The 12,710-nt window shown below is 42.3% G+C and overlaps 1 protein-coding gene across 1 annotated transcript in view; it reads left to right on the top strand.

Annotated features, from left to right (window-relative positions):
- The window catches only part of LOC124288495 (aquaporin AQPAn.G-like), a 52,865-nt gene that overhangs the window by 26,433 nt on the left and 13,722 nt on the right, over positions 1-12,710 (top strand). Inside the window, exon 2 of the mRNA XM_046725013.1 lies at positions 11,828-12,015. Coding sequence (XP_046580969.1) covers positions 11,828-12,015 — 188 coding nt within the window. The remainder of the gene's footprint in view (positions 1-11,827; positions 12,016-12,710) is intronic.

The following is a 12,710-nucleotide window of genomic DNA, read 5'->3' as shown; positions in this document are numbered from 1 at the left end:
TCGTGTCAATTCTTGTAACATGCTCGAATGTTTTGAACATGTTCAAAACTTTCGAGGTACATTCGAAGTGGAAAAATATCGAACAGCATTGGAAGAGCATTCTAATTGCATTCTAAGTATTCTTACTGCATTCTAACTGCACTCTAAGTATTCTGAACGTATTCGAGGGAAAATCGAAAAGGCAAGCCACTTCAAATCATGCAAGAATGTCCCGAATGCGCCTCGAATGTGCTTCGATTGCTGCTGGAATTTAGGTGGAATATTCTTCAGAGGTATCGGAATATTTCTATTGCACTTAGAATACAGCTCGACTGTACATCGAATAAACCTCTAATACAGTCAGAACGTCCCGAATGCTTTTCAAATGGTCATATTTCATCACCGTCCCCTGAGCACATATATACACAATACAAGCCCCCGTATTTTTGGTTTTAATGTTTTGTCACTTAATCGCTTTTCTTAATTGCCCCAATTATCCAATTTCGAGCAAGTATTTATTTGGCTTAATCTTTTGTGTCTAGTATACAGACGCCTTAAAATATGTTGATTTTATTATATTTGAATCCTTGCAAATAAAACACATTTCAACAGATTTCTTCTATCTAAGTCTCATTGTTTTTGAAAATAGGTTGTATGTCTTACTAATAAAGATATGTACATTTGAAATGTTGTCTGTTGATCTGTGATCTTTTTGTGGCATAAAACTTATTATTTAGTAGCGGTGAAATATTGATATCATTGTTTTTATTTGAAACAAAAAACACCATTACTAGTGTAAATGGGAAGTACGTTTAATTGAGGACAGAGGACACAAATTGACTGGTAACATCATAACACAGTAATATGTTGGTGTCATATTTTTATAAGAAACCTGATCAATGATAAAAAGTCAGCAAATCGAATGTCCATATGTCACATATCTATCAGTCATCCTGTTCTGCCAGGGCACGGCTCCAACTGGGTTGTTGAAGTAATGCTTGGGGATCTGCCCGCTGACATCTTCAAGCTGCGCAAGCTGTCTCCAGCCTAGGTGTCTCTGTTTCCTCCTGCAACACCCCGGGTACTGCACAGCTGCGCAAGCTGTCTCCCTGTTTCCTCCTGGCTGCACATCTTCAAGCTGTCTCCAGCCTAGGTGTCTCTGTTTCCTCCTGCAACATACTGCACATCTTCAAGCTGCGCAAGCTGTCTCCAGCCTAGGTGTCTCTGTTTCCTCCTGCAACATGCTGCACATCTTCAAGCTGCGCAAGCTGTCTCCAGCCTAGGTGTCTCTGTTTCCTCCTGCAACATGCTGCACATCTGCAGCTGTCTCCAGCCTATGCAACATGCTGCACATCTTCAAGCTGCGCAAGCTGTCTCCAGCCTAGGTGTCTCTGTTTCCTCCTGCAACATGCTGCACATCTTCAAGCTGCGCAAGCTGTCTCCAGCCTAGGTGTCTCTGTTTCCTCCTGCAACATGCTGCATATCTTCAAGCTGTGCAAGCTGTCTCCAGCCTCCTGGCACCAAGTTGTGCTGCTTCCTCATCCATCATACCATTGTTGAGATAAGGATAACGGATCCTCATCAAGTTGTGCAGGCCGACACATCATTCAATGATGTCCTTCACAACGGAAGACCTTGGCAGCATGGTGGTGAGGAGGATTTGCCATCTCTGGGCCATGATTTCAAATGCATTTTCCACTACCCGTCGACCCCTGCTGATCCTGTAGTTGTAGATTCTCTCGTTTCTCTGGAGAGTCCTCTGACCATACGATTTCATCAAAAGGTCCTTATTCCAAGGCATCATCTGCCAGAATAAAGCATGACAAATGTTAGTCATCTTGGGGTAAGGAGAACGGATCAGGAAATCCTATGCTCCTCTCTTCAAGACAATCCTTGAGCTCGCACTCGTTGAAGATCAGAGCATCAAACATACTTCCGTAAGCATCAACGTCCACCCACAGGAACTTCAATCCACAGGGGCCATGAAGACCACAGAGAAGTAGCCCTTGTAGTTGTGGTATAATGAGCCGCTCTTGACAGGTTTCCTAATGGCCACATGTTTGCCATCTAAAGCTCCTACGGCATGAGGAATATTCCACCTGTTTCTGAATACCTCTTCAATGGGTGCCCATTCTTCTCGAGTGGTAGTGCAAATGATAACCTCATCCTTGTATCCTCCGCAATGGCCTTACATACTTCTGGGATGATCAGGCTGAATGTGTTCCTTGCCACTCGGAAGCTGCACATGATGCTGGGGTACCTATCACCTGAAGCTAGGAAGCCTGGAGGTAGCGCCTTTCTCATATGTGTATCCTGCTTCTGTATTCTTATCCCCACTCCCTGCACCATTAAACATGACAGGCTCCATCCTAAGGTAGTTGAAGAAAGACTGCGTGTCCTCAACTCTGAGCTCCTCCATCAGTCTTGTGTAATGTCCATACAGCCTCCTCCTTTCCTCTGTCAGCCATGGTCTGGCCTGGAATCTCCTGTTTCTTCTCCTGGTCTCCTCCACATCTCTTTCAATCAGGTCTTGCTGGAAGACAGTAATCTGGAGCAACGCAACATGGTCCAGGGGTCCATACTGTATTAGTGGGGTAACGATTCATCGATAGTATTGATGTTTACATCGTTAACTACGCGATACGAGTGCATCGATACAAAACACATTTAAGCAATATATCAGGATATCTATATCGCTAGGGTCCATGATACATCGATGTATCGCCACAAGAGACGATATATCCCGACACAACTTAAATACTACTTAAAGGAATATTGCATTAGTAATAGGAAAGGAGTCTCTTTGATATCCTTCTGAATTTTAAAAACAATTTGTTTGTGTCTGTTATGTTTGTTACATGATCAAAGGAGTTGGTGTATAAGTCAAAGAGTGTGAACATTTTACAAACTCTGTGAACTGTAGAATACTTGTCTTCAAGTATTTGAAATATGTTTTAGTTGTTTGACAAATAACACTATTAACAACTATGAACAAAGAGAAGATACAATTTAGAAGGCAGACTTAAGATTTTTTTTCAGTGATTCGGAATTCTGATATAAATTACATTAAGTTGTTTGTGAAAGCATTGGTGTAGAAACACAACTTCCCAAAGGAAACTTCACTTTCAAATTTATATATATTAGATCAAAGTATACTGAATATGCTTGGCTGTACTTTCATAAGCATTAAATGCTGAAACTTTATTAGATCAACAGCTGTTTAAGTGAGTGTGAATGGAACAGAAGTTCTGCTGTATAACAAATAAAGTTTCAGTCATTTTATCTATCATATCTGTTCTGTTGTTAGAAATTGTAAATTATCGGGATACGTATCATATCGCCATTATTGTATCGTGATGATAATCGTCTCGCAGGTTCCTTGCCAATACTTTCATGATATATCGTCTCGCCTCATTAAACTGGTATCGGGATATATCGTCTCGCCACTTAGGCCACGATACACAGCTCTATACTGTATAGGAGTTGGGCAGAGACTGATGAATGATCCAGGTTCAACAGGCTTTTATACCCCGTCGTGGAACATTCCGGCAGCATTCTTGATGCATTTCGGACATTGGTGTTACATTTGAAACATGTGTTGTATTTGAAGGACATTTGAAATATTCGAGCTGCATTCTGTTTTAGTTCGAACCATATTCAGGGGTCATTCCAAGAGGGTTCTGAACGCATTCTATATAAATTCGTACAGCATTCGAGGTACTTTCCAACTGCAATTCGAGTGCTATTCACGCAGCAATCGAATCAGACTCGTAGGGCAGTCGAAATTCATTTTAAGTATTCTTCGTAAATTGTAACGGCATTCTAACTATTCCTACTGTGTTCCGATTCATTCGAGCTGCTTTCGTGATCTAGTACATTTTGAATGAGTAAGAATCATTCGAGATGGGTTCGAAGTGCGTTCTAAGTTTTCCAACAGCATTCTTACAAAGCTTGAAAAAATGGTTTATTTTGACATTCTCTCCCGAAGGCGGTTCGAATGTTGGAAATATTTTTTTCCTGGCTGATTGTCCTTGATTCCTGTCAATTCGAAATAAGTGTGAAGGAGCCTTAACTTAGATTCCCCACCTCCCTCGGCGTTAGTGATACACTGGATGGAGCTAAGCCACAAAGGAGGTAGTCCTAGAGGCTCTAACGGTATCGGAGAATGGCTCTCCCAACGTATCGCATGTTGGTTTAATAATTGAGTTCAGCATGGTATTAACCGAACCACCCTTGATCTTAAGGTTTCGCATTCCACTGAATATGTTTATTATACTTTTCAATTAATTACCGCGCTCGTTATCCAAACATGTACATCTCTGCTTGGATGCGTTATTGTATTCGTTTCTCTATCAGTAGTTTCGAGTTCTTCCTGCCTGCAGGCACTTAAAGGTTATCACATTCAATATCGGGTACCCTTTGCGTGCTGGTGAACAGAGGAACCGTTGAACTAAGTCACTTGGCAAACGGGCGACATCAAACAGGACAGTTGTCTGTATGCACGTATTCGTGTTTCCACTGTATGGTCATCTACCCACGAACGAGTGAGCGAGTTTAGTTTTACGCCGCACTCAGCAATATTCAACCTATATGGCGGCGGTCTGTAAATAATCGAGTCTGGATCAGGCAATCCAGTGGTCAACATTATAAGCATCGATCTGCGCAATTGGGATACGATGACATGTGTCAACCACGTTAGCGAGCCTGACCACCCGATCCTGTTCGTCGTCTCTTACGACAAGCATAGGTGGCTGTAGACCAATTCTAACCCGTACCTTTATGCGTTACCGACGGATGTGTGGTTCCTTTTGAGTGCACAAAGTGAATGTACTGTACCAAGGAAAGTGACCTTACAGCAAACATGGTTGGTCCAACGGTGGATTTAACAATCTGGTCAGTAGTGCCTTAGGCACACCCATTGATAGCATGAAGAACGCTTGGTTCCCTCCGAGCTGTCATACAATCGACTCTTAATACAAGTATTTGTCCCTCGACAACTGAAGAAAACGTTTCTCAATAAGAATATTTCGGGCAAATCAATACAATTTGTCTTGCTGACTCATGTTCTGATTTTCTATAAACAATAACTACCTGCCTTACTTACTCTCAGGGCGGTATGGAACTTGTGGAACACACTGCATGTGTCTTAAATCAGTATTCTGCTAAGTCATTCTGGCTTTAGAAAACGAAATGCTATAAAACACCACGATAAACGGGTCAGCTTTATTAGCGAGTCTTGTTAGTCAATGGGCTTAAGGTATGCGGCCTGCACGATGTCCGTGACATAGCGGTTTTTTCCATTCACCACACGTTCACACACATGTTGTATGTGTTTGAACGTATAGTAAATCCTATGATAAAGAAAATCAAGTAAGTGCAAGTCTCAGACAAAACCGGCTGACTATCCTCTCGAATACTGATTTATAACATTTAACGATTTACGCAGAGTCACGGCCATTTACGATATGACCTACATGTACTAACGCATGAATTACTGTGATGTATCAGACAGTGCATATGTATTACGCGCACGTATTCGTCCGTATTTTCATCAGTTAAACGAGGTCGCTATAATAACAATTCACGAAAATCAAAGTATCTCTACTCATTACAGATCCGAGTTAGACTTGATCTTCGGTAACCCATGCTTGTCGTAAGAGGCAATTAACGGGATCGGGTGGTCAGGCTCGCTGACTTGGTTGACACATGTCATCGTCTCCCAATTGCGTAGATCGATGCTCATGCTGTTGATAACTGGAATGTCTGTCCATGTACGCCATATAGCTGGGATATTGCTGAGTGCGGCGTAAAACTTAACTCACTCACCCACTCTACTTATTACATGAACGTTGTACATCTCCCACCATTTCCCGTTATTGAAGCAATGTGTGAAACAGATGACCGAAAACAGATGACCGGCTTAAATGAACGTTCCCGTGAATGGCCTTGGGTATGATGGAGGAAGGCAGCATTTACTAGAATGCGAATCCCTTAATATTATCACTGGAATATCATGAAATCAATATATTGTCGTTGAAACTTCATCGATAACACGTTCTAAGTTCCGTAAAGGAAAACAACTCAACGCGATTTAGCTCTGTTTTCATGCTGCAAACTTCAGTTGCAAAAATATTGCAGAGTGCTCTAATTGTGATATGTTTGTGAATGGTAAGTGGATGTGAAAAGCATTCATTGTCTTTGGGTTTAACATGATAACATTACCAAGAACAGACCGCCTCCGTGGTGTAGTGGTTAGAGCGTCCGCCCGGAGTGCGGAAGGTCGCGGGTTCGATCCCCGACGTTAAAATATGGTACTTGTTGGTCCCTGCCTGGCGCTCGGCAGTAATGGGTACAACAAGGACTGGTCTGCTCGGAGTCAGTATAATGTGTCTGAGTGGGGTATTCATGCTTCACTGCGGCATAGTATCTCGGCACTATAAAACCAGCTTCAGTCTGGGCTAGTACAAGCAGCCGCACATACACATACACACGCATGCACGTCGTCATATGAGCGAAATATTCTCAAGCACGACGTTAAACCCAATTCCACCACCACCCACCAAGTACACACAAGGAGTAAACGTATGAACGTATTGCTGGCACTTGATTAGTTTCTTCCGCACTAATCGCCTTTATATTAATATGTACAATAAGACCTTGTATATATGACGACCAGTATATAAACCAACTAAACACTAACTCAGTATTCACCCGAGGACAGGACAAGAAGTAGCCATTAATTAAAACTTGTTATCTTCAAAGATTACATGTGTTCGCCATCTTTTTAGCTTCTTGTCAAAGACTTCAAAGCCATTCATAAGGCGTGCGTGTAAACAATATTTATATTATCTAACAACTTGTAATTTAGGTTTACAAAATGGGCAAAAGCCAGCTATTAGCGATCAAATCATGACTTTTCTCCGACCACCTACTGCTTTAAACTCCATATACTTGCCTTCACGTGTGGGTTCAGCAATGCGAAGCCACATTAATGTGTCTGACTGACACTGGGTTTGATGTCACAGGGTAGGCTTATACTCGTACAGTGCTGGCATTGTTTCTCTATACCCTGACATAAGACTAGATTACTCTCTCGTGTTACATCTTACTTCAGTTTATTTCATTATGGGGACAGACAAGGCAGCTATTGTGTTGGCGCTGTATGGTTTGACCGGGTTCGAATTGGCCTCAAGGTACACATGCTTGTCGTAAGAGGCGACTGACGGGATCGGGTGATCAGGTTCGCTGACTTGGTTGCCACATGTCATCGTCTCCCAATAGTGTAGATCGATGCTCATGCTGTTGATCACTGGATTGTCTGGTCCAGACTCGATTATTTACAGACCGCCGCCATATAGGTTGAATATTGCTGAGTGCGACATTAAACAACCAACCAACCAACCAAACCACATGGTAACAACATGTGAAACCCATATATGGTGTCTTCGCCGTGATATTGCTGGAATATAGCTGAAAGCGGCGTAAAACTTCACTCACGCATCCACAGCACTCAGCCATATAGCTGGAATATTGCTGAGTGCGGCGTTAAATAACAAAGCAAGTATATCTCCGACGAAGTATACAACAAGAATGGATTACTGAAGACCAATTCTGTCGGAATCTTCATTAGTGCGATGTTATTGTATAATTTGTCAATCCGACACATCCCACATACGTAAGCAGAGCAGCAATAATAAAACATCACCTTCATCCTGGACAATAATATCACACGACGTAAGCTGCCAAAAATAATATCTTGAATATAAGAGAGACTGCAGTCCGGCGTTTTTCTTGATTAAAATAGTGATCCAGCTTTTTAACCTAATAAACCGTCAAGGAACATGTGCTTTTTCTTCTGCTCAATTTTCATATATATAATTTGTTTTCGCTAAAACCATCTATATGGGCGTGGGACTCCTCATGGTATGCCGTCCGCCCGGATCGATATTCGGATATATAACTAGAAATCTAAGATAAAATAAAAATATCCTGTTATTTTATTAATGAATAATCGCGGAACAAAGAACACACTTCTGCAGGTGAACTTTTCACCTTAGTATACCTGAAGACGATTAAGCTCGATCTTCCCCATTGTCTTTGGCCCTGCCAATGGATAATGTTCAGAACTCTTCTGTTCAGAGCAATGAGAGTAAATGTTACATGTAACTATGCACCAATGACATTTTCCCAGCTGGTTCGTGGTTATAAAGGTACATTATTAATTACAAGGCAATACGACAATATGAGCTGTAGCGAAACACGCCATGCCATTTCCTTATATGTACAGGAATAGCAAAGGAAGAAATAACACAAGCATTAAAGCATCTCTGCTGATAACGGTATAACCATCCACGACGACACGAGGCTTAACAAATTCTGTTATCGGTGTATCCTGACCAGTGCGAAACAAATGAGTGAGTGAGTTTAGTTTTACGCCGGACTCAACAATATTCCAGTCATATGGCGGCGGTCTGTAAATAATCGAGTCTGGACAAGACAATCCAGTGATCAAGAGCATTAACATCGATCTACGTAATTGGGATACGATGACATGTGTCAACCAAGTCAGCGAGCCTGACCACGCGATCCTGTTAGTCGCCTCTTACGACAAGCATGGGTTACTGAAGATCAATTCTAGCCGGGATCTTCACGGGTCGAGAAAAAACACTGACACATCGGACACAGCTGACCCTAGACACAGCATGTGTCGACAGTTGAATATTCCGGGTAGGGGAATCTGAAGAGTGTTTGAAAATCTGCTGTTCGCAAGTATTACTCACAAAAGTATTTCGTTCAATGGATAAGGTGGGTGTTTTATAAAATAACAGTTTGGGGTCACAAGTTATATTTGAATTATCTATGAAATCTTTGATCTTGGGTTCGAATCCCGGTTGGCCCTGATTATGGGTTTGTCAGCGCCATACTCGTGCTCGTGGGGTTTACCATGGAAGGAAACGGCTCAGACCTGCATCACGGACTTTCTTCCGTGATTTTCGATCCCTTGCCGCGTCATACCAAAAGACTTTAAAATATGGTACTTGTTGGTGCCTACCTGGCGCTCAGCATTAATGGGTACAACATGGACTGGTCGGCTCGGAGTCAGTATAATGTGTCTGAGTAGGGCATTCATGCTTAATTGCGGCATGATATCTCAGTGAGCTAGCACTGTAAAACCAGCTTAAGTCTGGACTAGTACAAGCAGCCGCACATACACACGCATACACGTCGTCATATGAGCGAAAAAGTACTACGTTAAAGTCACCTTTCCTTCCGTGAACATAACGTGGGATTATATAACTGAAATACCATTGTTCAAGGCAGTTTAAGCGAGTTCACGGAGGCACTGATTATATAGAGGAACTTGTATGGGCGCCCAGATGAAGTCAGATAATGAAAACGTTTGAACACGATGCCGTTCCGTATTGATCTTGCCGTTCTTAATCGATATTGATTATTCTCTGGCGGTGCCGCTGTGTATCGCATATAGCCTAGACAATAACACAGTAGTACCGGTATCAATGAGACAGTTTTCGGTGTGAGTTACAAAGGTTACAGGTGAGATATATAGTGAAGAGTGTGGTGGGTAATGAAGATGTAGACACGTTATGCGATTGCAGCTTGAAGGCAGTTGAAGGGTATAGCGGTTCATTGTTGGATCTGGTGATCTGAGCTGACACCTCATGTCTTGATAAATCAAAAGGTGTAAGATTAATATGGGATGTTAAATGTCACTTATTGCTTTGTCACTATTGTCGGAAGTATGGAAAGTAAGCATGAAGTCCGTATGAACATCTAATATCGATGGATAGACCGATCTTTGGCTTTACAGGTGGGAACATAGTATGGCAAGCTCTAGTAAGAACCCCAGTTTATGTATGACCAAAGTATAACGCACTTGTCCTCAACCCAGTGATTTGTACCTGAATATCGTTATGTCGGTCAATATTTCATGACCATCTGACCTTGGAAAGCTTCCAGACCGACTATTCATCCACCTTTCCCTGTAATTAGGCACTTTACTAGGTACGACTTCGAGAGAATGGTTCTGGTTTGCTTTATGTATTGTTTAATGCCAATCAATATTCCTGTTTTGTGTGGGACCGAGCTCCGTAAATGATACAGTTAATGGCATCATGAACCCGTGAAGGTCCGGGTCAGAATTGATCTTCAGTAACCCATGCTTGTCGTAAGAGGCGACTGACGGGATCGGGTGGTCAGGCTCGCTGACTTGGTTGACACATGTTATCGGATCCCAGTTGCGTAGATCGATGCTCATGCTGTTGATCACTGGATTGTCTGGTCCAGACTCGATTATTTACAGACCGCCGCCATATAGCTGGAATATTGCTGAGTGCGGCGTAAAACTAAACTCACTCACTCACTCATTATTGGCCTCATGAGCATCTGTCCACGCAGTTGAGATACGATGGCTTGTATCAACTAAGTCAGCGAGCTGTCAGGAGCTCGGATCTGACCTGTGTGTGAATTGCTTGCAGTTCCCTTACCAAGTTTTGTCATACGAATTCACATGAAGTGTAGCCTAACGGTTAAAGTATTATCCCGTCACGATGAGACTATTTGCCCACAAAGGTACACCATTCCCAGTCTAACAGTACTCCTTAGTGATATTGCTCGGATATTGTTGAGAGGTGGATAAAACCAAACGCATTGCCTCCCACGAATGTCACAAGTAAAGTTCTGTTCCTGGCACAGCTGTACCAAACCAGAAGGTATGCTAACGACACAAGTATTGTGTGTGTGTGTGTGTGCGTGTGCGTGCCTATGGATATGACTACTGGTACAGTTAATGCAATGGCGCCTTTACTGGAGAGTGAACTGCGTACAGTTATTCGTTTACAGAGTTGCGTCCCTTGGGTATGCCAGAAACCTATGACTGACACCGCATCGCCCCGATTATCGTGCTAGGTTTGTCGGCAGTATAATCGTGCTTGTAGGCTTCCTCCAAGCTGTAAACATCTGAGAACAATACCTCTCCGGTCTTTCCTGCCACATAAAGCTCAAATAAAGCCGATATATAACAATATACTCTAAAAAGCGGCGTTAAACGCAATTCACTCACTCTTACCTTATTAAAGATAAATATAACTGAAGATTTGCAAGTACCGTATTTGTGATGGGGAGTTGCCCTTAATGGGTAACAATACACCATGTAATTCATCACGTCTCTCTCTCTCACTCTCTCTCTCTCTCTCTCTCTCTCTCTCTCTCTCTCTCTCTCTCTCTCTCTCTCGATCGAACATTTAGCTACTAGTAACTGTTTGGTTGGGTGTAACACAAGGTCATGTGTTCGAATCCAAGATGCGTTTTGATAACTCGCAAGTCCTGACCCAGATCGTAGTGAAGACGCCCAGAACATGCATTACTAGATCGTAGTGAAGACGCCCAAAACATGCATTACTAGATGGTAGTGAAGACGCCCAGAACATGCATTACCAGATCGTAGTGAAGACGCCCAAAACATGCATTACGAGATGGTAGTGAAGATGCCCAAAACATACATTACTTGATCGTAGTGATGACGTCCAAAACATACATTACTAGATCGTAGTGTAGACGCCCAAAACATACATTACTAGATCGTAGTGAAGACGCCCAAAACATGCATTACTAGATGGTAGTGAAGACGCCCAGAACATACATTACTTGGCTTTCCTACCACATGAATCACCAGCTGAAACTATCCTTACAAACGACATTGACGTCCCCCTTTCTCAGTGTTAGAACATTTTGCTTTTAACAAAGGAATTTGGATATGGAAAGGATTTTGGCGTCGTCAACATCATCATCACCATCACTATTGTTCATTTTCACTAATATTATCCTTCAGATATCCCTTGCGTTCGGCCTAGCAATCATGGCGATGATCCAGATGTTTGGACACGTGTCCGGCGGACACATCAACCCTGCCGTATCCATCGCCATGGCCGTCTCTATGAACATCTCCGTGTTGAGGGCGTTCATGTATGTCGTGGCTCAGATTGTAGGGGCTATCATCGGGGCCTTGATCCTCAAGGGGTACGTATATACACACTGACATCATGTCTCAAAACATAGAAATATTTACATCATTATCTCAGTTTACTGCAACACCTTTATCTCAATCGGCATTGACTAGATCTCCCACATTAACCAAGTAGTTTCGACCAAAACTGTATAGTCGAATCCCTGCTTGTGTCGAACAACGGATATGTCGACGTATTTCCGATGGTCATGTTTGATTATTGTCCTTCAACTCGCCACTGCGTAAGATTTTTATTTGTTTGGTTCGTTTCTTTCAAATGCATGATGTGTTTGTAGCAAAGTTGAGATTTAGCGATTTACTGTCGCAATAACATGGTAAAAACATGGCGTCATGTTCTTACGGCAAACTGCCGATGTATCTTGAGGTCCATTTTGTCCTACGGCAAAAGTAAATAAGAACCGTATTTGAATACCACGACCATCTACACTGAAGAAATTTCAGTATCAACTGAACTCTATAAACGGGCAGAATTAATCTGAATTAAACAGACAAACTTAGTTAAACATGTTTTAATTCCACAAATGTGTGCTTAGTGTGAAAGTAAAATGCAGAAATCACGTTACATGTTTGCTGAACTTACTGCCAGTTGAGGTAAATCTTCCATGGCGATTACCAAACGTGTTTTGACATTGAGCACCCTGGGATGGAATCTTGCTGCTCTTGTTCATGTATGTGCAACGGGTGGCGG

Source organism: Haliotis rubra, unplaced genomic scaffold, assembly GCF_003918875.1.
Source record: "Haliotis rubra isolate DU_JTF1 unplaced genomic scaffold, ASM391887v1 Scf419, whole genome shotgun sequence".
Classification (NCBI taxonomy): Eukaryota; Metazoa; Mollusca; class Gastropoda; order Lepetellida; family Haliotidae; genus Haliotis; species Haliotis rubra.
The sequence above is the reverse complement of the archived record's forward strand: the minus strand, read 5'-3'. Positions and strand labels throughout refer to the sequence as shown.